This window comes from Ruditapes philippinarum, unplaced genomic scaffold (assembly GCF_026571515.1).
Source record: "Ruditapes philippinarum isolate M1 unplaced genomic scaffold, ASM2657151v2 ctg3731_1_1_1_1, whole genome shotgun sequence".
Taxonomy (NCBI): domain Eukaryota; kingdom Metazoa; phylum Mollusca; class Bivalvia; order Venerida; family Veneridae; genus Ruditapes; species Ruditapes philippinarum.
Genome location: NW_026858601.1, coordinates 4417 through 29017, shown reverse-complemented (window position 1 = coordinate 29017; position 24601 = coordinate 4417). Strand labels below are relative to the sequence as shown.

Below are 24601 nucleotides of genomic sequence, written 5' to 3'. Positions count from 1 at the left end.
GTTTGTCTGCTATCTCACATAATTCAGTACAAAGGCCATTCTGCTTGTCTTTTATTTAACATAATTCAGTAATAATGTAAAGCAGAATTATGTACATGAAATATAGAATGACTGACATACATGTATATTCAATGTTAAATTTACGTTTATTCCATTCAAGAGTGTTTAAATCATGTTTTTTGGTAGCTATTAAAAAAATCATTTCCTGAAAATGTATGTCTCCATAGAAAATTTATACCTCCCAGGACACAACAGAAAATTAATTTATTAATGAAACAATTATGTATCTACAGAAATTTAATATCTCCTAGAACACCAGAGAAAAAAAAATGTATTTCTATGGAAAATTACTACCTTCCAGGACAGCTCAGAAAATTTTTAACTCTCCGGAAAATTTAGGAAAATTTACATCTCCACAGAAAATTTATATATCCCAGGACACCACAGAAAAGTCATACCTCCACAGAAAGGGTTTATCAAAGTCGTTAAAATATTTTCATATTCTTTCCAGCATGATTTTAATATGTTAACTTTTAACGTACCTTAAACCACCAATAGATAGATAGATATAAACCTATAAAAAAAAGTCATTTCATACGTATCATATATTTTAGGTGGTCGCTATACGTTTCCGTAGTGTGAAACTTACAAGTGATTATTTTTTTGCAAATAAATAGAGATTAAATTATCATAATGATTATTTTTGATAATAAACATGATATTAAGTTTCTAATGATATACAAACTGCAATTTTATTGTAAAATTCTATTAAAACGTTATAATTCATATTTTGAAAACTTTCGCTCACTTTCGTCAAAAAAGTCACATTCGTATTTTAGGTATACGAAACATCTAGACTGGTCTCCTGCATATTTCTATGTAACACCAATCGAAAGTAATTGGACAGGGAACCAGAGTAACGGAACGTCTTATCTGGTTCCCTGTCGTCTTAAGGTAGCACTCCACAGTTAATTTCAAGTTCCTGCCGTCAATGTCCTACAAACAATACGTCTAATAATTCTGATACCAAACTACACAACCTGGAAAAAGAAAACACATTTTGTTGAGAACATATATGACATAAGATTGCAAATCTACAAAGAAATTATCCCATCTGCAACAGGCAGGCAGTCAAAAAAGTTGCAATTCATTCCGTTGAAGCCCAAAATCTACAGTGGCCCGAGACCCAAAACAACACATTTCGACCCTCTGGCAAAAAATATCTGCAAATATACAGGCTAAAGGAACACCGTCTCTGCTTTAGCAACTCCCTATACATGCAAAATATCACAAAGAAACTAGTCCTCAACCTTGTAGATTTTTTGCTACTGCTAAAAGTTTGTACCCCCCTGTAAAATTACTTCTTTTTACCGTGCATGCTGTTTAAAAGCAATGTTTACAAAAAATGGCGGCCTTGACATACATAATCAACAGCATGTGATTTCTGGCCATGTTTTCGAATTTGCCAGTGATCATATTAGATGGAACAAAAACAAATTTTATGCTGAAAATGCATTTTAAAGACAACCAGTCATTTAAATCCAGAATATTCACTATATCCAAGAAATCCTCCCTGGCCATTCGAAGCTGTGGCTTACATTACTGTGGTGTGCTACCTTATGGTACTTTTAAGCTATCTCCTATGCAGTGATCTCCCCTTATCAGTACAGAGATCTCTGCCGAAATATAAATATTTTGATATTTTATATTTTTTAGCTTTTTAATTTTTTTTTCATTATTTTGTATACTTTTGATAATTTTTTGATAAAATATAACGGACGTAGGTGCAAAAAGTTAAATATATCTTTTATGATTTAATATAATTACTTCTTCATATTACTACTTAATTAGGACAAATTTACATTGTTTTCTTTTTAAATTCCGTTGCGCCAAAAAAAAATATCCGTTGCGCAGACAAAATGTTCATTTCGCCGGCACACAATCCTTCACAACATCAACATTGAAGCTATTTGATATACGATTAAGGTTGTTTATCTTTTTTTTTTAAATTTATTTATTCAAATAACATTGTTGTTAATTCATTTCATATATCAGTACATACATGTACGTTGTGCCGATTTTCCAAAATTATCTCCAGGTTGCGCCATTCGCTAGGCATATATAATCCTTCAGTGTAAACATATACAATTTATGAAACATTTTAAAACATACTTACTTAATAGTGCTAAACAATAATTTTAGATGCTCAAATATAGCATATTGACTTTAAAAAGGCGTTGTGTCGGTTTTTTCTAAAAAAAATATCTCCGTTGCGCCATGAAATTTCCATTTCGCCAGGCATATAACCCTTCAGTGCAATTAAACATGAGTGAGACTAAAATAAAGTTTTCTTTTAAAAGGAAAGGCTTGTACAGTTGTGCCTTCATCCCAACCCTTTAAAATTGTTGTTTTTTTTTTTTTTTTTTTTTTGGTTTCAATTTATTATCACAATTTTTTTGAATTACGGTATTTGTATATCATAAAGGGTTTATTTAGTTGTTTTTTGTTGGGTTTTTTTTTGGAAAAACGAATATTTTTTGTCAAAACGATTTGAAATCTATTCTCTATTGTATAAAACTAATAAAGAAAATGATCAATCGTATACTGTAGGGAAACAAGTGTGCACATTTCATTTCTCCTTTTTCGCAGAGAAATCATTCGTTTGCTTTATAGACAAGTAAATGCACTAAAATACTTCGTTACGTGGTACCAAATTCAATTAATAAGCATGTATCAACTATGTTACACGATCACAAATACGATGCGCTATCTGTAGATCAGCACGTGGCAAAGTTAATGATATGCAGGGCTATTTTTAGATTACCTCACCATTGAATTGCGTTCAGTAGATCTAAATATAACTCGATCATGCGTGATTTGGTAAGCAGGACCACCCTTTGAAGACGGAATACTACTACAGTCACCATTCTCTATTGTATAAAACTAATACAGACAAAAACAATTATAAAAAAAACTAACTTTTGCGTCTTGAAAAACAATTGAAACGGAACAATTTCGTTTTTAATTTATTACGGTTTAAACCGATAAATCAAGTAAAAATAGAAATCCTATTTATATCAACAAACTGGGATTACCGAAGTAACTAAAATAGCTTAGATTTCCGTAATATTACTTTGTCTGATTCCGCAGTATGACGGAATCGCCCGAATTGTCACGATTGCAATCGGAACTACATCGGCTATTATCATTAATCCGAAGAGTGACGGAAAAGGCCGAAAAGTTGCGATTGGCACGATTGCAGCTGGTTTCCCGTTCAATCATGCACTAACAATTGGAAACAGGAAGCCACCTTACCGGAACAAGTTATTCAAAACAAATGGCTTGCAGCCGTGGCTGCAAGCCAAAAAGGATTGGAGCACCACACTAAATACCGTATTCCGGTACATACCGGACAAGGCCCTTGAATCATAAAATGCTAAAATCTTGCCTTTTTACCCAACGGAATGAACTGAAAAAGGTCTAATTCATCTTTTCACGCCGATTTATGTATGATAATGAATGAAAATGTAAAAATCCGCGAAAATAAACGATATTTGTCTATTTTGTGAGCGTCTAGAGGTACTGCGCTAATCCTGTATTGAGTTAAATCCATTAAAACGAGTGATTGAAACATATACAATTTATGAACGGTACGTTACGATACCGAAATAAACTTGATTTCGGTAAAGTTACCGAAATCAACTTTTCATTACCGAAATCAACTTGTAAAATCACAATTAAGCGTTTTAAAACATACTTACTTAATAGTGCTAAACAATCATTTAAGATGCTAAAATATAGCACATTGACTTTAAAAAAGGCGTTGTGGCGGTTTTTTTTCTAAAAAAATATCTCCGTTGCGCCCGTTGCGTCCGTTGCGCCAAAAAATCTGCGTTGCATATTTTAGTGGTACCCGGACCACGGTACCACTAAAATACGCAACGGAGATTTTTTGGCGCAACGGACGCAACGGGCGCAACGGAGTTCAAAATTTAAAATGTGACAATAAAATACGATTAGCAATGCATTTTTTAAATTTATATTAGTATGTGCTTAATAAAATAATATTTTGAATTTATAGAAATCATCTAAAAACAATATGTTCTATACAATAAGCATTGTATTATTGTAATACCGCTCAAAACTCCGTTGCGCAAAAATTCATTGGCGCAACGGAGATTTATTTTTTTTAAAACTAGCAAACAAAGTACTTTTAATTGAATTTGCATTAGTATATACTAAATAAAGTCATATGTTGATATTACAGAATCAATGTTAAGTATTTTTTATTATAAACATTCATTGTATTGTTGTTATACCTTTCATAAACTCCGTTGCGCCGATGGATTATTGCGAAACGGAGATTTTATATTCAAAACTGTGTATACTGTTTTTATGTCTAAAACATAAAATAATTATATAAGTTGGTATTGTTGATATTTATACATATTTTTTACATATACTGTATAAGTTTGATTTTATTAGGTAGAATACTGGATATATCAGATTCTAAATGGACGGTGAAATGGACATAATTTCGGCGCAACGGAAAATAAAGATTTGCATAACGGGTAGATCTTATATTTGAACATAACATAAGAATTTGAGAATAATAAGTAACAGTCTTTTAAAACTGATTTACTTTCCTTTATTTTAGAAAATGTTGAAAATAGGATATTGTAAAAGATATTTAAAATTACGGCGAAATGGACACATTTCGACGCAACGGGGATTATCATAACAGTTTTATCATATTATATTATTTTATCAATTCTTTATCTTTCATTAATCATTGTGTACTTTTTCAATAACAGTTCGTTGCGTATTCGTATATTTCATCAAGAGCAATCCAAATATTTCATAATTATGATATTAACAAAAGGTAGTCAATTACGAGAGAATTGTTAGCAATTAGCAACGTATCGTGCATGTGTATGGCACGGGTGTTTAATGTTTTTAACACTTGTAATAGAAAACTTGACCGTCATCAGTGGCGGATTCAGACTCCAAAATGTTTTATTACGTCTCACATTTCATATACACATTTTTTCTCATAGTTTGAGTGAAATATTGGCATAACAAGCTTCAAAAGCAATATTTTCGACAATAACAAGTTATAAAAAAAAAATTTAATATCTTAGAGTCAATACATGTTTCTCTTTATCACATTATCTAAATGGTGTGAAAACGCTTACGTGTCCAATAAACATCAACCACGTGTCATTGGTAATTTAATTATCGGTACTTAACACCCGTGATAAACATTCTGCCAATCACCAAATTGCTGTTGTTTCGCTAAATACGAATACGAATACGAATTTTACTAAATAAACAGTAGCTGCATTTGATTTTAACGGGGTTTTCTGATTGGGGAAGGAATTGTTATAAGTAATGTTCAATTTAATTATTTTATGTGTTTTACTGTTTTAAAATGGAAATAGAAAGATCAGCAAATTCTACATGCATGTCGTTTTACTATTTGTAATACAAATCTTTTGAATAAAGATATGACTTTGTTTTACAATCATGTCATTGATAAAAGTCATTACAATATTTAACGTAAATATAACGTAATACACGGGAAAAAAAGAAAAAGATTTAAAGACTCATGTTTATCTTCGAATATCAGCCATGACGGAAATAAACGTATTAATTTGTGTAGCAATAAAGCCATTAAGCAGCGTTTAGTTGAAATTTGGTTGTGGTAATTTATTGTTAAGATTACATTAGAAAGTCCACAGCGTATGCATTACGGACTTTTCGTATTCTTTAAGTAAAATTCTGAAAATTATGTATAGAAAATTAAGCTATCACAGTACTTTTCGTAAAAATAACGAATTGAACGGGGAAAACATGAAACAGATTGATAAATCCATACTTTTCTTCCAGTGTCAGCCATTACGATAAAAACGTATTTAATTCCATTTTTAAATTAATAAAACAGACTTTTATTACACCACTTCAGTAATTCAGTTAATATCGTTAATGATTCATTTCTTCATATTACTACTTAATTAGGACAAACATTGTTTTCTCTTTAAATTCCGTTGCGCCGAAAAAAAATCTCCGTTGCGAATACAAAATGTCCATTTCGCCGGCACACAATCCTTTACAACATCAACATTGCAGCTATTTGATATACGATTAAGATTTCTATGTCTTTTTTAAAATTAATTTATTAAATAACATTGGTGTTAATTAATTTCATATATTAGTACATACGTTGTGCCGATTTTCCAAAATTATCTCCGTTGCGCCGTGAAATTCCATTTCGCCAGGCATATATAATCCTTCAGTGAAAACATATACAATTTATGAAACATTTTAAACCATACTTACTTAATAGTGCTAAACAATCATTTTAGATGCTCAAATATAGCATATTGACTTTAAAAAAGGCGTTGTGTCGTGTTTTTTTTTTTTAAAAATATCTCCGTTGCGCCATGAAATTTCCATTTCGCCAGGCATATGACCCTTCAGTGCAATTAAACATATACAATTTATGAAACATTTTAAAACAAACTTACTTAATAATGCTAAACAATCATTTTAGATGCTTAAATATAGCACATTGACTTTAAAAAAGGCGTTGTGTCGTTGTTGTTTTTTTAAATATCTCCGTTGCGCCATGAAATTTCCATTTCGCCAGGCATATAACTCTTCAGTGCAATTAAACGTGTACAATTTATGAAACATTTTAAAACATACTTACTTAATAATGCTAATTAATCATTTTAGATGCTTAAATATAGCACATTGATTTAAAAAAAGGCGTTGTGCCGGTTTTTCTAAAAAAAATATCTCCGTTGCGCCCGTTGCGTCCGTTGCGCCAAAAAAATCTCCGTTGCGTATTTTAGTGGTACCCCCCGGACCAGTCTACGGATTTAAATCAATCGCAACTTCTCGGCTCTTTGACAAAAATAAGAGGGTGTTGAAAATATTTGAATTGTCTGCAGGGATGAAGTTTCCTCAAAATATTCGGGGTGTAGTGTCTTAGGGATTAAGTTCTTGTTCCTAAAACTTCGTATAATTAAAGATAGTCGGAAAGTTTAGATTTACCTCTGATGAGTAATAAAAGTCGAGGTGTTCCGATTGATCAAAAAGTAAACATAGCTATTACTGAATTCTGACTCATTATTTGAAAATTATACAATTTCTATAATAAGTTCCCACATTTTTTTATATTCATTTCTGCACAATGGCAGGGAAAGCAACAAGCTTCGTCGTTGGGCTAGAAACGGTAAATGACAGTGACAGTCAGAGGGAAACAGAGACAAAAAAGGAGGAAAAAGAACATAGTAATTTGTTATCGGTTCTCAGGTCAAAGTACTGTAGCGGTAATGAGGAGTTCAAGTTTGGATATTTTGGAGGAAGACCACCTAAGAAGCGCACAAACTCTGGAGGGGATGCAGAACTTGGGTACCTAACAAATGTTGTAAGTAAAGTATTTCAAGCTTTAGCGTACTGTATCAAAAGTAATACTAGAAAAAAATGTGGCAGCTGACCTTTCAACTTGTTCTATTTTGTAAACCAGATATTTTTGCCAAGGATGCCAAACCTTAATATGAATGTGTAGTCTATAGCCGGGCAAGCCAAAGCGCGGGCCCACTTCCCAGCTGCTGGCTTTGACTTCCCCGTAATATTCTAATCTCAATATCTTAACTGCAAGACCGACCGATCTTACAATCTGCATGATATATTACCAAATACCATCCTCTACTGTATATAATAAAAAGGCCTGGAGCATAATTTGTTGGGCTAGTTTATATGCACACTTTTGTATATGGTATTCCTTATTCATTTTAAATGTTATTGCACTTGTTGAGTAGACCCTACTTATTTCAAATAATTTTTATTGCACACTTGTTAATTATTTATTTCAAATTTGTTGTTGTTGTTTTTTTCAGTGTGTCAGTAACAGTTACATTAGAACATCAGCATTAGAGGGACAGAGTATTAGATCATTATGTCCAAATGTTGTTGATTTGGATATATCAGGTATGATTGTGAATATTTTGTAGGGGAGGGTCAGTGTTTATGTGACACCAACACAGTAGCGTTGTCTTTAAGTTGAATATTTTGTGGGGTGGGTGTTTATGTGGCACAAACACACTAGTTAGCGGTGACATTAAGGCTATACTCTGGTGGAGGCAGATTTCAGGTAGACCTCATTGTAACATTTCAGACATGTATGAGTGGGCCCATGAGTAGAACCACTAAAGTTGTTCCACTACTAGCTAGTCCAGGGAGGGTGTCAACCCACAGCAGTGAGGTCATTTAAGATCCTTTATTGCAAGCCAAAAGATAGGTGGCAAATTTACAAGACTTATAAATATTAAATGAACAATGTGTATTCAAAAATTTTGATTTTGATTTCCACAATCTTTTCCCAACTGATTCATTGAATGTAAATTTTTGAACAGCATGCAAAGATTAGTTGGGAAAGAATAAATGGAAAATCATGTGAACTTCACACAAAATTATTAAAAGTGAAAGAAAGTGCTTTGAAGACAATATTTTCAGTACCAAGAAAGTGATTGATAAAAATTTGCTTCAGGTTAACGTTTTCTGTTGTTGTTTATTTTAAAGGCACATTATGCCTTTTCTTTCAAAAGGGCAAACATGATTTTTTTATAATGTTTAAATAATGGTTTTAGAGCACTTTTGATGCTGGTTTACCTGAAGAAAGTAGCAATAAATGTAAAATAATTAGTCATAATGATAAAAGTACTCAGCAAAAGGTATACAAAGAAGTACATAATGTATTTTGACTTCCATTCATAAGACTTATTCTCAATAACTGTACTTATTGCCAAAAAAGCAACAGATGAAAAAGAAAGTTCTGGTAATTGGCCAATTAGTAAATTTTTAGGTACCATAAAAGTATACCCAAATTAACTTTTGTGAGAAATGAAAATAAATGCCTTTCTAAGGCATAATGGGCCTTTAAGAATGTTTCACCGTGCATGCTACCTGTCCAAAAATTCAGCTGGATTCACCAAAACACACTGTACATGTATAACATACTATTTTTAGAAATGACGTTATCCATTTACTTAACCTTGATTGATGACTCATTACATTTTATATTTACCCTTGTGTAGAATAAAGAAATACAATGTACCTGGCAGTACTGAAAGATATGTTATGCATATCTTTAAGTTAAATATTTTTACTGCAGAAATTTATTGAAATCTATAAAATTCTTCTTGAATATGTATTTTATCGAAATAAAAGAATGTACAAACTTTTTATGGGAATCTGTGTTCCTTATAACAGGTCAAGTAAAGCTGCCAGTTTTTTTAATGACACTCTTAGTCCACTATAAGTGTGTAGGATTTAAAGCATAACCTATTAAGTTTGTGTGAAGTCAAATCATGTTTACATTTTTTGTATTTTATATTTAAAGTCAGAGATCATGTAGGAATTATCAATATTTTGAAATATCAAATTCGAGTATAGTATACAATGTATCTTGAATATTAACAGCAAATGATGATTGACATTTTGCTATAATTGGTTTTCAATGAAGCCAAATCCTAATGATAATTATGAAACCTGTTGAATTTCTTAGATGGATTTGACCACCTGCTTTTTTTAGAATTGTCAGTTGTCAATTTACAGGTGCTAAAGATGAAGAAATAAATTTTTAAACAAAGTTTTACTTTTTTAATAATCAATCAACAGTGTAGAGCCTGGTCAGACACGGACGTATATCGAGAGGGTGAAGGGGTGGGTTAAGGATTCTAAGTTAATTTGATTTTTTTAATGACGGCCCCCGCCCCCTCTCTCTTTCTCCCCCTGGAAAACTAGTACAATTCCCAAAACCTACCTCTTGTTGAAAGTGTCTCTCTGTTAAGAAAAACAAAACACTGGATCTATGTCTTTGGCTTAACACAGAATGTATGGCCAGGTTTTACACTGGAGGAGATGGCTGTAAGCGCTTTTAGTTAATTTATAATCAGGCTAATAATCACACAGATCATTATTCAATTTTATTCTACATTTGAGCCGCGTCGCGACAAAACCAACATAATGGGTTTGCGACCAGCATGGATCCAGACCAGCCTGCGCATCTGCGCAGTCTGATCAGGATCCATGCTGTTCGCTTATCAACCCTATTACAAGTAGTGAAACTGATAGCGAACAGCATGGATGCTGATAAGACTGCGCAGATGTGCAGGCTGGTCTGGATCCATGCTGGTCCCAAACACATTATGTTGGTTTTGTCGTGACGCGGCTCATTTATTTCTTTGACATTTTTCACAGAATTTTTTTTTCAATTTTAAGTACTTCACTTGATACATTGTATATGTAAGAATTTCAATTTTATGATGTTAGGATTTTTTACCTCTGTGTGGAGCTCCTTCAAGAGTTGAAGACTTCTTTAAACAGATGAATATACAAAGAAAAATTATAAATTTATAAGTTATTAATAATAACAAAAAGGTGAACTTTGACATTAGAAGAATCTGTGAAGTGCTGAAATGATTTTGTTGTTTTTTTTCTACAGGGAATCTCCTGGACTCTTGGAGTGAAATTTTACCATTAATACAGGAGCTACAAAACCTGAAGTTCCTGAACATAGCTAGAAACCCTATTGCAAATAATAAGGTATATTTGTATAGAGGATATTTGTTTGTTTTGCATGTAAGATTGAAATATAATTTCACTGAGTGAACACCAGATGCAATAGCTGGTGTTCACGAATGACAAATATTTCAATCTTATATGTAAACCAAATAAATTTTCTTTTTATTTCATGCTTTTTAAGTGATTTTAAGTATTTTTACTGATTTTGCCGCGTAAAGTCGCGCATTCTCCTTTGTGACGTCATCACATCATGACGTCACATCATCAATTTTGAAATATGCTTCTGTTAAATTTCTCTAATTTTGTTACATTTTTAACATGATGTATGCTGACATTGACTTTCTTTCCCTAAAGAAGCACAATTTACGTATGACGGCATTTTTTTCTGCCTGTAATTCCATTTATAGTTTGATTTTCTTTTCATCCGCATTCAGATATAGTCCGGCTACAGTGAAAATTATATTTTATAAATTTCACTAGTGGTTTATCAGAATATAATCATCTGATATATTACAATAAAACGCTGGAGAGCATGAAATAAATTCACTTCATGCGCATGAAATGAATGTAGTTCAGCGAAATTAATACCCGTGGGTTTCCATGATGTACATAAGTATGATATTTCTGTAGAGTACAACATTTAAAAGCGTATATATATATTTTAAGCTACATGTATATTAATTAATATTTATATTACTGCACATTTGTAATGTCGCTTTTCATTGGATAATCGTGACATTTATATAGTTTTGTATACACGGCTGCTGTCGATTTTTGAAGAAATCTTGCTTCATTCCTCTAAAAATGATGTTTGCTGTATTATAAATTTGTTATAAATATTTCTGACAGGTTATATTGCTGCATATAAACAGTTGTTTGCAATAACCCTCGCCTAGCAGCCATTAATATAGGATAATAGGGCCATAACAACCTGTCAAAAATCTTTATAGCTAATTATCTATACTGCAAAAATTATTGTTTGAACTTTAAAAAAGAATACCTACAAAATGTTGGTATGAAGGGCATTTGGTAGTAAATTACCTTAAAATCAATTGACGCATTACATAATATCATTGCTAAATGGATAAAAGCCTATTTAAAATAGCAGAATGATATATTGTTCCAGAACATTTTATTCTGTTTATGTACAAATATTCATTTATGTTAATGATATATATATATTCATTATATTATATATATTTTAACTGTAGGAAACTTTTATATTAAATACCATAAAGGAAACACGTTTTTATACATATGTATGATAATTATGTATTTTACGAACGTTTTGTTTTATTTTGTTGCCATGTGGCGTATTGTTACGATGTTTATTTGATGTCACGCAGGTTATTTTTTAATGAAGTTACAGTATTTAGCGAAAAAAGTAATTAAAATTAATAAAGAATTAAAATACATGTTGTTAAATTGGACTTTTCTTGTTTGTAGGATACATTATATGAATGGTCAAGCCCACTTCCAAATGTAGAAAACTTGGTTTTAAACAGGACAGGTATCAAATGGAAGGATGTCTTGCAATTTGCGAAACTGTTACCACATTTAAAGGAACTTCATCTATGTGCAAATAGTAAGGAAGTTATAAATTGATTTGCTCATTGATTAGATACATGAAAATAAGAGAAAAAAAGTTATTGTTTACCTTCAAAAAAGTTATCGTTTACCTTCATTGTGAAGTATCTGCCCTTGAGTTAGTTCAGGGACAGGTAACTCAAAAACGAGAACGGTGAACCAAAAACTTGTTCATGATGAATAATTCAAACTTGACAATGGCCAAATTATTCAGTTTTGCTTACATGTTAATTGTCATAACTTATTTTATTAATGTACTTTTTAGCTCACCTGTCACAAAGTGACATGGTGAGCTTTTGTGATTTCTTTTCGTCTGTCCGTCCGTAAACTTTTACTTTAAACAACATCTCATAAACCGCTAAGCCAATTTCATCCAAACTTCACAGGAATGTTCCTTTGGAAGTCAACTTTAAAAATTGTTCAAAGAATTTAATTCCATGCAGAACTCTGGTTGCCATGGCAACCCAAAGAAAAAACTTAAAAACCGAAAGAGCTAAAGCTTAAATATTTGGCATGAAATATCATCTTGTCAGTGTCTACCAAGTTTGTTCAAATAAATGCCCTGGGGTCAAAATTGGCCTCGTCTGGGGGGTCATTGATTTTCCTAATATGTGTATAGTGAAAACTTCAAAAAATCTTCTTTAAAAAAACCCAAAGAGCTAGTGTTAAGATACTAAGCATGAAACATATTCTTGTGAGTGTCTACCAAGTTTGTTCAAATAAAAGTCATGGGGTCAATATTGGCCTTGCCTAAGGGCGGGGAGGGGTGTCATTGTTTTGCCCTATATGTGTATAGAAAAAAATTAAAAAACTTCTACCAAAACCCCAAAAAGCTATAGCTTAGATATTTATCATGAAACATTTTCTAATGGGTGTCTACCAAGTTTGTTCAAATAAAAGCACCTGGGTTAAAATTGGCCCCGCCCGGAGGCCTATATACAGGTGAGTGATATCAGGGCCATCATGGCCCTCTTGTTTATACATAATTAGACAAAAGAAGACTTTCTACATATAATGTTCATAATTCAAATACGACCTTTACTTTTGAATGGCCTTGACTGTCAAGGTCTTGTGTAAAGGCACATGCTACGGTTATTTATAAAATAGGCGGAATGAAAAACTTGTAATAGAATTTATTTAGAATTCATTCAAAACTTTGCATGATTTTGAATGTGAAAACAGAACAATTTAAGCAAAAAATGGAGTATTAGATCATGTTTTTTTTTTATGATTACAGATTTCAGAGATATACCAGAAGGAAAACATCTTGGTCTCCGTAGTGTTGAATGTTTGAGAATGAATGATAATCACATTACCAGGTAAGTACAAACATTCTGAATATTAAATTTAGGAAAAAATACTCTCTTGTAGCTGAGAGGTTGCCTTTAATGGTTGAGGCATCAGAATTGCAGCCATAGTTTATCCCTGTGTGATTGTAAGAGGTGACTAAATGGGTTTCGAATAACTGGAGTCTATGCATTTCTTAACTCCAGCAGGTGACGTGGTTTTGACCCCCTGGTGTTGCATTAAGTTTGTAATACCCAAGTTTAGTCAAAATCATCTTTCCTGTTTTTGCATGGTATGACCAAAATTGCTCTAATATTAATTATTAATATTATCATTTTATTGCTAACAGTAAAATATTGTAACCACTTTCCTGTTCAATACAATATAGTATTTTTCATGACTTCAGCTCAAAAAAAGTTCTAACTTATAACATGTATATGATTGTCATTTATATAATTCTATAAGATTTTGTCTGTATGTTTGCTCACAGCATCTTCTGTCATGACTGATGTGAAATATTGAAAATTGTTCTATGGGTGCAAAGGTTTAAAAGGGAAACTAATATATACACAATAAAAAAAAAATGGAAAGTCACATTTTTTTTTTTTAATAAAATTTTGTCATGTCTTGACAGAGAAAAAGAGTGTCTCTTTTGTTTTAAAGCATGCAAGTTGTGTAACAGAACTGAATAGAGTATTCCCTTACAAAATATTCAATAATGACATCAGAAAATGAGAAATGTTTTCTTTTTATACCTTAGTTGGGATGAAGTGTGGAAACTCCGTCATTTATCAGGCTTAAAGTCTCTGATCCTATCTGGAAATCCTTTAGTTGATATACATTACAAAGCAGGTGACCTTGACCCTGATTGTAACTGTTCCTGTCATGAAACTGTAACTGTTGATGACATGACTGCTCTTGGCAGTGACAAAGTTAATGATAACCATGATGGAGATGCAGTAAAACTTGATGATGCCACTGTTGCTAATAGTGATGACGTTATTGAATCGCTTCAAGAAGAAGTTCGGCAATATTGTGAAAACATTCTGAACTCTGTGATAGATGAGGCAATAAGAAATGATATTGCACAGTCCAGTGTGTTGCAAGGCAAAGATGAAGAAAGCATGATGTCCAGACAAGAGGAAAACAGCCCAACTACAAGTATTGGTGTAGTTGAATGTTCTGAAAGACCTAAAGATCAGCTGGTAGAGACCGGGTCTGAAAGTTTGTTTGATATAAAAGATAAGGAAGATCAGGAATGCATAAAGCAACTGAGTAGAGAGATTGTTGAGCTTATCTTGAGGAGAGCTTTTGATGTTGTCGTTGAAGAGGCCAAAGATGAGTCTGCTGCGGAGACAAGTACAAAATTTGATCCAGAAATGAACCAAAAGGATGCAGATTTTGCTGATGAAAATAAAGAAAACAATGAGCTGAAAAATGGAGGAGGGACAGATGGGAAAGGCTTAAACAGGGGAGATGACTCTTGCTGTCTTTGTGATGAAGAACCTGTCAGTCAAAAACCGTTTATCTCCCTTGAAACTTTGTGTGTAAGTGAGACAAAGATTGGGAAGTGGAAACATTTGAGTGCACTGCGAACATTCCCTGCTCTAAAATCAGTTAGAATGAAGGTAAAACTTTGAAATGAATTTAATATCTTAAATATCTTATCTTACTATTATCTTACTTGTAATATCTGTCAATTTTCTCTTTTTTATACACCTTTTTATCATAAAAAAGAGATTTATAATGGAAATGTTTTTAGCCGGCAGCCAGTGTCCAGGCAACATTCAGTATTGTCCAGAGCACATGTTCTTCATGCATGGAGGGATTTAGATAATATTGCTTGACAAAAATATGAGGTTGTGTCTTGTGCATGAAGAAAGTCACTAGGTCAAAGGTTAAGGTCACACTTTGAGGTCAAAGAAAAACATTTGTCTAGAGCAAACTTCCACATGCAGTATTTGGCTCAAATGTTCACCATGATAAGATGGTTTGTCTTGCTTGAAATTTGGGTTCCTGCAGCAAAGGTCAAGGTCACATTTAGAGGTCAATATTCAGTTGAAAATGTGTGTATGGACAGTTTAATTTCTTTGAATGGAGAGATAATATAAAAAATGTCTACTATTTAGAGACAAGACTTAATTTTGCCAGCATAATTTATATCAATATATGCAAGGTCAAGGTTACCAGAGGTGACTGACTGTAAAAGAATTTGTACAATGCATATCTTCCATGTGCATTGATGAACCTAAGTGTTTCAAGACTCATATGTTCATGATCTTGAAACAGTGTTGCACACATGAAGCAGGTCTCTCTGTCAAAGGTCAAGATCCTACTTAGAGGTCACAGGGAGAAAAAACTTGTACATGCATACAAAGTTTTTAATGTACATTTTTGTTACATGGCAGAAATGTTCATCATTGTGAGGTTGTGTGTCCCTGTGAAAAAGGACTATGATCACACTTTAAAGGTCAATTGTCAGATAAAAATATGAAAATGTGTGTATGAACAATTTGTTTTGAATTGAGGGAAAATATCAAAATTTTTCACAATCTTGACTTTGAGTATTGGCAGCATGATTCAGGTCAATTTAGGCAAGGTCAAGGTCACCAGAGGTGATTTAATGTAAAGAGCATATCTTCTATATGCACTGAGGGATCTTAGTATATCTGGACACAAATGTTCACCATTATGAGACAGTGTTGCACACATGGAGCAGGTCTCTAGGTCAAAAGTCTACACTCAAAGATCAGAGGAAAGCACATGTCCATAGTAAAACTTAAGCAAGTTTTCACATCGAGGGATTATATATTATTATATATATTATTACAGGTAGCATAGTGTTGAGTAAACAGTTCAGTTTTCTTTGGCAATGGTCACATGCAAAGGTCTAAGGTGAGATAAAAAGAACCCTTTTTTGGCTGAGGGGTTGCCTTAAACTGTTTAGGCGTCAGAATTGCAGCCACTCAATTATTGGAGTCAATGGACCAGATGAAGTGGTTTTGACCCCTGGTGCTGCTTTAAGTTTGTAACACAGGATGTTAGCCAAAATCATTTTCTCTTGTTTTGAAGTCATATGACTTATACTGTTTTGGTTTGATTTTCTTGAAATATTTTGGAGTATCTGGAGGCATGCAGCATTAAACTTGTACTTAACTTAAAAAAAATTATTGTTTCAGAATGTGAAATTAGGATCAAAACTAAGTGATGAAGATAGAAGAAAACTGTTCATGGCAAGGTATGTGCTGAACATTTAATACATGTTCCACATTAAGTTTGAAATCTTTTACTTCCAAAATTGAATGTGTTATAATTTAATGAATTTTATGTGTGTAATGCAACCTTATAAAGCGACTTTTATAGCTATCATATCTAAATAATTGTTACTGTGAAAGAGTCTTAAGTCTGTTGAAACTGGTAATAACCTGTGCCAATAGATTAATCCCAGGCTTTTCCGCCCATCAGCGCTTTCTAGATTAAAAGGAGCTCCACAGGTCAAAAACAATAAAAAACATTTGAAATTCTAACTTAGATCTAATGAAGCATTTGAAATTGAAAACTCTGCGAAACTGAAAAGGTTACAAAGAAATATGCTCAGGATTAAATTTAAAATCAAAAAATTTTTTTGCAATTCTTATAGCAGAAATGATTAATAGGCGTTGCACCTCTTTTCCTAAGAAAGCCTGAAAAGAGGTTTTATCAGATATTTTTGTCGCAAGTAAGCAATTTTATGGTACTGGGCTTCAAAATAGCTAGGAAAAGGCATATTTCATTTTTGTATTTTGTCTATGAAATGCTTTAAAATTTCTATTAGTCTGTTCCAAGTTCAAAGGAGGATATGTAAATTGCCCATATTCAATAGATAAAGGGTTTAAATTTCTAGAATAACTATGGGCTGTTACAAATTCAGAAAGTAATTTAGTGGTGTGGAGAAATTTAGTGGTTTTGAAAATGAAAATTGTACAATAAAGGTCAAGATATTGTTTTGCAGTTTACCAAATGTCAAACTGCTCAATGGAAGTGAAGTGACTCCATCAGAGAGAGAAAAATCTGAGCGTTTCCTATTAAGACATTTCTACGATAAAAAATTGAAGCCTGATATATATCATACACTAGAGAAAAAAGACATGGTAAGTCAGAAATACTGATATATATCATACACTAGAGAAAAGGCATGGTAAGTTAGAAATTACTGATATATATATTATATATATATAATATATATATATATATATATATATATATATATATATATATATATATATATATACATGTATATCATACACTAGAGAAAAGACATGGTAAGTCAGAAATACTGATATATTATACACTGGCGAAAAGACATGCTATGTCAGAGATACTGATATATATCATACACTAGAGAAAAGACATGGTAAGTCAAAAATACTGATATATATCATATACTAGAGAAACAACATGGTAAGTCAGAAATACTGATATATATCATACACTAGAGAAAAGACATGGTAAGTCAGAAACACTGATATATATCATACACTAGAGAAAAGACATAGTAAGTCAGAAATACTGATATATATCATAAACTAGAGAAAAGACATGGTAACTCAGAAATGCTGATATATATCATATGATTATGCTGATATATATCATAAACTAGAGAGAAAAGACATGGTAAGTCAGAAATACTGATATATATCATAAACTAGAGAAAAGACATGGTAAGTCAGAGATACTGGTATATATCATATACTAGAGAAAAGACATGGTTAGTCAGAAATGGTGATATATATGATACACTGGAGGGAAAAAATGGTCAGAAATACTGATATATATCATATGATAGAGAAATAAGTCATGGTAATTCAGAAATACTGATATTTACATATATACCATACACTAGAGAAAAGACATGGTAAGTCAGAAATACTGATATATATCATAAACTAGAGAAAAGACATGGTAACTCAGAAATGCTGATATATATCATATGATTATGCTGATATATATCATAAACTAGAAAGAAAAGACATGGTAAGTCAGAAATACTGATATATATCATAAACTAGAGAAAAGACATGGTAAGTCAAAAATACTAATATATATTATATACTAGAGAAAAGACATGGTAAGTCAGAGATACTGGTATATATCATATACTAGAGAAAAGACATGGTTAGTCAGAAATGATGATATATATATGATACACTGGAGGGAAAAAATGGTCAGAAATACTGATATATATCATATGATAGAGAAATAAGTCATGGTAATTCAGAAGTACTGATATTTACATATATACCATACACTAGAGAAAAGTCATGGTAAGTCAGAAATGCTGATATTTACATATATACCATACACTAGAGAAGAAACACTGTAAGTCAGAAATGCATATATATATCATACACTAGAGAAAAAACATTGTAAGTTATAGATGCTGATAGATATCATATGATAGAGGAATAAGAGATGGTCAGTGAAATATACTGATGAAAATATAATATCCAATTGATAAATATGGCAAGGAAAGTGACCTATTTTGATATATATCGCATAATTAGAAAAGACATTGTAAGTCAAATAATCTGATATAATTATATCCTATAGTTGAGAAAAGAGGGAAATGTGATATATATCATATACTTTAAAAAATTGATATCGAATTATATATATTTATATTATAATTATTGTATATTATGGAGAAAAATGCTATGGAAAGTGAAATGTCCTGATATATACATATATATCATATGCCTTAGAAAAGACATAGTTTGACAAAATTTGATAAACATATCATTAGCTTTAGGCAAATAACTTGATATATTTCATATGTTTTAGACAAATAATCTGATATATCATGCTGAAAACAAATAACCTGATATATAACATAAGCTTGAGACAAATAACTTGATATATATCATATTGTTGAGAAAAGACAAAGTAAGGGAAATAGCCCTATATGTATCATTAAATCATGATTTCAGTCATGTTCATCATGTTCAAAAAATAATTGTGCAGAATTTCTCGAATATTGTTACATTTTTAACATGATGTATGCAAAGTTTTATGTACTTCCAGTAATCATGTACATTTTACTTATGATAAAGTGCAGTTTGAACAAAAAAGTAAAAAAGAGGATTCAGCTGGGCCATTTTGAATAGGTTGCTCTATATATACGTGTATTTCATTGAAGGTCAGCTCACTCCATTGGTAGACGTAGATATAAGCAAAGGGTTGACAGAATATGTGACAGTGAGGTTTATTCATAATGGCAAATTGGCATTCACTGAGACCATTTCTGTAAGAAGTATGGCCGACACTCTGAGGAACCTTATCGCAAAGAAAATTGATCAAAGGTATTTCCTTATTCTTATTAAAGCTGCCATCAGCTTTTCTAAAGGTTAAATTTTTTTTTTAAATAGATTGTTCCATATTATTGTCAAATTAAAGGAATGAAGTGGGAAAATGAAACATTGGCCTCTAATAGAAGACATAATCATAAGGAAACACCTTGTTAGTCCCCTACCGGTTCCCCTACCGGTTTAACCGGAGGGGACTTTAGGTTTACCCTCCGTCCGTCTGTCTGTCCGTCCGTCTGTCTGTCAGTCCGTCAGTCCGTCCGTCCACAAAACTGGATCCCGCGATAACGCAAAAAACACTGAAAATATTTTTATGAAACTTGATATATGGATAGATGGCAGTATGGAGATTATGCACGTCTTTTTTTTTTCTTCCTATGTTGAAAATTCTGGTTGCTATGGCAACAAATAGTCTGAAAATATGGCAAATTTAACACATAAACTGGATCCAGTGATAACTCAAAAAGTACTGAAAATATTTTTATGAAACTTGAAATATGGGTAGATGTCAGTCTGGAGATTATGCACATCTTTTTCTTTTCTTCTTATTTTGAAAATTCTGGTTGCTATGGCAACAAATAGCCTGAATTTCAAGATTTCTGATTTAAATTTTTCAGCTTTTTCACTATATGTTCTTTATTTCTTAAGGTGTTTACTTCAAACTTTAAATATAAGTTTCTGGTCATCAACCACGTCATATGTGACAAGGTTTATAACTCTAGCACAAAAAATATCAGTATTACCTCCCTTGAACTTAGATTTTTTTAGGGGAAAAATGTTGTCTTTTTTAAATAACTTCTTTATTTCCTTATGTATCTACTTCAAACTTCATATATATGTTTCTTATTAACACTCGACATTTTTGAGAAGGTTAAATACTCTAGCAAGACTATTTCCAGAATTATGTCCCCCTTGAACTTAGATTTTTTTCGAGAAACTGGTATTTTCACTCCAACTTCTTCATTCCTTATAGGATTTACTTTAAAATCCCACATCGTAATAATATGACAAGGTTGTATAAACATAATTTCCTTACTAAGCATGGAAACTTAACACATTACTGTGATATAGACAAACTTATTTTATTATGTTTTGTGGTCGATATTTTTAAATACAGACTTCATCCTCAAATTCATTATAAATGGCAATACACAGGAGTGTATGACAATTAAAGAACTTTTTGAGGGACCGGTAGGGGACTACTGTATTGCCCGCAATACTATCAAATGCTTGTTACCTCTAATTTACCTGTCTGCTATCTATTATGTAAATTAGTAAAAAGTAATGTTTGCCTGAACTTTCTGTGAAATACTAACTGGTGTTAACCCTGAGACAACATCACTATAACCACTATGGCTGGTTTACATAAGAGCATGATGAATGTTAGCTATTTCAATGTCTATCATCAATCGATTCAATCATACAAAGACTGCTGGCAGATATATATTTCTGTTGTCATTAGTTACTCACAAGTGATCTCCCTTTGTAGAAAATATGGTGTGAATTAAAACACATTGTGTTGATATAGGTTTGGCCATCAATCGGGCTTTTATGCTGTCAGACTTTGTCTGTCAATCATGCTTTCATGCTGTCAAGCTTTGTCCGTCATGCAGTGAATTTTGTACACTTTCTGTCCATAAACAGTGACAAAACGGGAAAGGTGCAGTATCCCTGTCCTGTAGACACATTTCTAGTTTTGACTATTGTTTCCCAATTTTCCCTACATTCAACTCAATTGGGTTCATTACATGTAGTTTGTTGTATAATTTCAGTACCATGTATGCTGTCCTCAACCACAAACGCTGCAATACTCAGCACAATGAGTCTGTAGGTGAATTTCAGGAAATTAGGGGTGGATTGTTGCCAATTAGCAGGCTTGAAATTCTTGATGGGGATGAAATTCATATTGATGATACTAAATCTATACCAAATTTAAAAGTGGATTATTATTTAAGAGATAGACAGCCAGATGTAAAAGAAAATGCTTAGTAAATAAACTGTTAGAACTTTTATATTCAATGCGTTATGCCAGGGAACTAAACACAGTTTTAGGCCCCTGGTTTATTAGCAGAATTCTCGATCCACCAATCTGATTAAAATCAGATTCTAAATGACCGCTACACTTCATATGTAAACTGTAAGAAGATCTGGGTGCGGTTTTATCAACGGTCGTACGCTCAGTTGTGGCTCAGACTTGTTCGTACAACTGAAAATGGTCTTAGCTGCCACTGAGTGCATACAATCATGTACATAAAACGATCTTATGTGTATCGCAGGTTCGGTCATGAGTTTCAATCGTTAGATCCTTAACGATGGTCTTTGTTGATAAAACAGCACCCGGAACTTTTGTCAGGTATTTGAATCCATTTGTTATCATATTAAAATTTGTTGATTTTGAAATTCCATTTTGCTAACTGTAAGTCTTTCATGGTCTTAATTTTGTTATCTTTTTCTATTTATGTAATATGTTGTGAGATATTCAGCTCTTAAATTTATTTTAAAGAATTCTATTTTGATTTTTATCTTGTTACCTTTTTACAAAATTGTAACAGAAACCAGTGACCTGGGATCGATAATCAGACGTCGCAGGTCACTTTCATTGTGATTGATCATGAAATCCTTTCTACGGTCATTCACATTAAACTGCTGTGCTACATGTACAGAAGTTATCAGTTCCTTGTGGAAGCGAAGGCATCTAGTACTGGTTAACTGCTTGACGATGCAGTGGCTGAACTGTGCTCTGGTTAATTAAATGTGGCTCACTGCTTGGGAGTGGAAAACTACCACGACAGTAACGTTTAACCTTCTGAATTTATGGAAATATATATACCACCCCTGTCCATTAGATTGGAACAGTTCATTCTAATTTTAAGGAATTTCAATATCAAAGTACAAATATTGGGACAAACAACAGTTTAAATAGAGTCTGAACAGGCTGCACGACCTTTCGGTATACATGTTATACAGGTAGCAAAGGTTAACAACTATTGGTTCCAGTGGGTTAAGCTTTTGTTAGTGTTCTAATATTCTGACTTATATTTTAAATAGAGGATATTGAGTGAGTGTAGATTTAATACTAAATTTATTGAACAATTTGAATTAGTTTAATTAAATAATATTTTGCGAGACTTTGGCAAGCATAATATTGTTTTATTCAACAAGTTTAATAAATTTAGTATTGAATCTACACAAATATAATATTCATTCTGTTTATCACATATCTAAAATAAGAATGGTTTATACTTAAATGAGTCATTTTTCATTGATGCGCCTATAGTGTAATATTAGCATAAGGGTGCTTTAACGCCATTTGTATGTTTGCATATAATGCAGATGATGTCATTATAGTCTATAGTGTAATATTGTTTTTATTAAATGGGTATATTACACTCCTGTACCATGGTTTATGTGATAAACTAGGGGTATGAAATTTTGTTTACTCTTTAGTAAAAGATATATAATAAAACTTTATTAAATTATGGATACTTTGGGTAAATACTACAAATTGACAATATCAGGGTACTTCGAAACACTGTTTTTATCATTGTAATTCTTTGTCTGCATTTCCATTAATTAAAACATAGTGTCCTTTTAAGTTCACTTAACTTGAGTTTTTAGTGAATATGTCAAGGTTGACCGCCTCCGATGACTTCTAATCCAGTTACCTCTCTGGCGTGGGTTTGATCCCCGGGAGATTCTTTGGTAGTTTAGCGCTGAGGAAGGTAGTCTAGTACTGGTGTAACTCTCCAGGAATGATGGTGAGGAAACTACCCGCCTATATGACTGAAATACTGTTGGAAAAAGGCGTAAAATGAAACAAACAAACAGAAAACAAACAATTTCAAGGTTGAAGTAAGAAATGTCCAACAGAATTGGTTAGCTTGAAAACACAAATTGATAACTACATGTTATGATAGTTTCTTTCATTACAAAAATTAAATTTCTCTTTTAGTTACAACAAAATTTTTAAAGCTTTTGTTGCTAAGTGATAGTGCTGAGTAAGGAGAGCAGAAAAATAACAATGTGAACATTAGTGATTTTTTATTTTTTTAGCTCGACTTTTTTTTTTGAAAAAAAAATAGAGGTATTGCTACAGTCAGGTCGGCGTTGCCGTTGCCGTTGCCGTTGCCGTCCGAAAACTTGTACCTGGATCATAACTTTTTTATTTCTTTGTGTATTGTCTTCATACTTGGCCACAACAACCCTTGGGACAAGACCTTTCAGTAGACCACACTAACCTTGACCTTCATCCATAAATGACCTTGACCTTCAAGGTTAAAAGTCCAATTTTTGCTTGTTCATGCTGTTATTGGCTGTAACTTTGTTATTTTTGAATGGATTGTCTTCAAACTTGAACATAATAATCTTTAAGGATATCCCTTAAAAATAACCAGCCAGACCTTGACCTTCACTCATAAATGACCTTGACTTTGAAGGTCAAATTATTGAAATTTTCATTTTTTTGGCTTTTATTGGCTGTAAGTTTGTTATTTTTGAATGGATTGTCCTGAAACTTGAACATAATAATCTTCAAAGATTACTGTTAAAGATATACTGAAAGACCTTGACCTTCACACATTAATGACATTGTCTTTGAAGGTCAAATTATTGAAATTTTCATTGTTTTGGCGGACTGACTGTAACTTTGCTATTATTGAAGGGATCAACTTCATATTATAAGAGAACATTCTTAAGGACCAGACCTTGTTGTTTATCAAACCCAACTTTGCTTGGGCTCTTAAATGACCTTGACCTTGAAGGTTAAATTACTGAATTTTCTCAGATTTGTGCAT

General features: G+C 32.3%; 1 protein-coding gene across 1 annotated transcript; it reads left to right on the top strand.

Moving 5' to 3' along the window:
* The first annotated feature begins 6875 nt into the window (after nt 1-6875).
* LOC132753701 (uncharacterized) lies at nt 6876-23854 on the top strand. The gene is made up of 11 exons (XM_060744196.1): nt 6876-7435; nt 7908-7998; nt 10514-10614; nt 12040-12178; nt 13418-13499; nt 14228-15095; nt 16647-16705; nt 17459-17601; nt 17913-17954; nt 19643-19805; nt 21581-23854. Exons 1-11 carry the CDS (start codon nt 7199-7201, stop codon nt 21795-21797), a joined length of 2142 nt encoding a protein of 713 aa, XP_060600179.1. The 5' UTR covers nt 6876-7198; the 3' UTR covers nt 21798-23854.
* Nucleotides 23855-24601: the final 747 nt, after the last annotated feature.

Bases quoted from the DNA above. Each gene is read 5' to 3' on its own strand.
- LOC132753701 (XM_060744196.1), top strand. From the start codon at position 7,199: ATGGCAGGGAAAGCAACAAGCTTCGTCGTTGGGCTAGAAACGGTAAAT. The intron at 13,500-14,227 runs GTAAGTACAAAC...TTTATACCTTAG, and splicing joins AATGATAATCACATTACCAG to TTGGGATGAAGTGTGGAAAC. The intron at 16,706-17,458 runs GTATGTGCTGAA...ATTGTTTTGCAG, and splicing joins AGAAAACTGTTCATGGCAAG to TTTACCAAATGTCAAACTGC.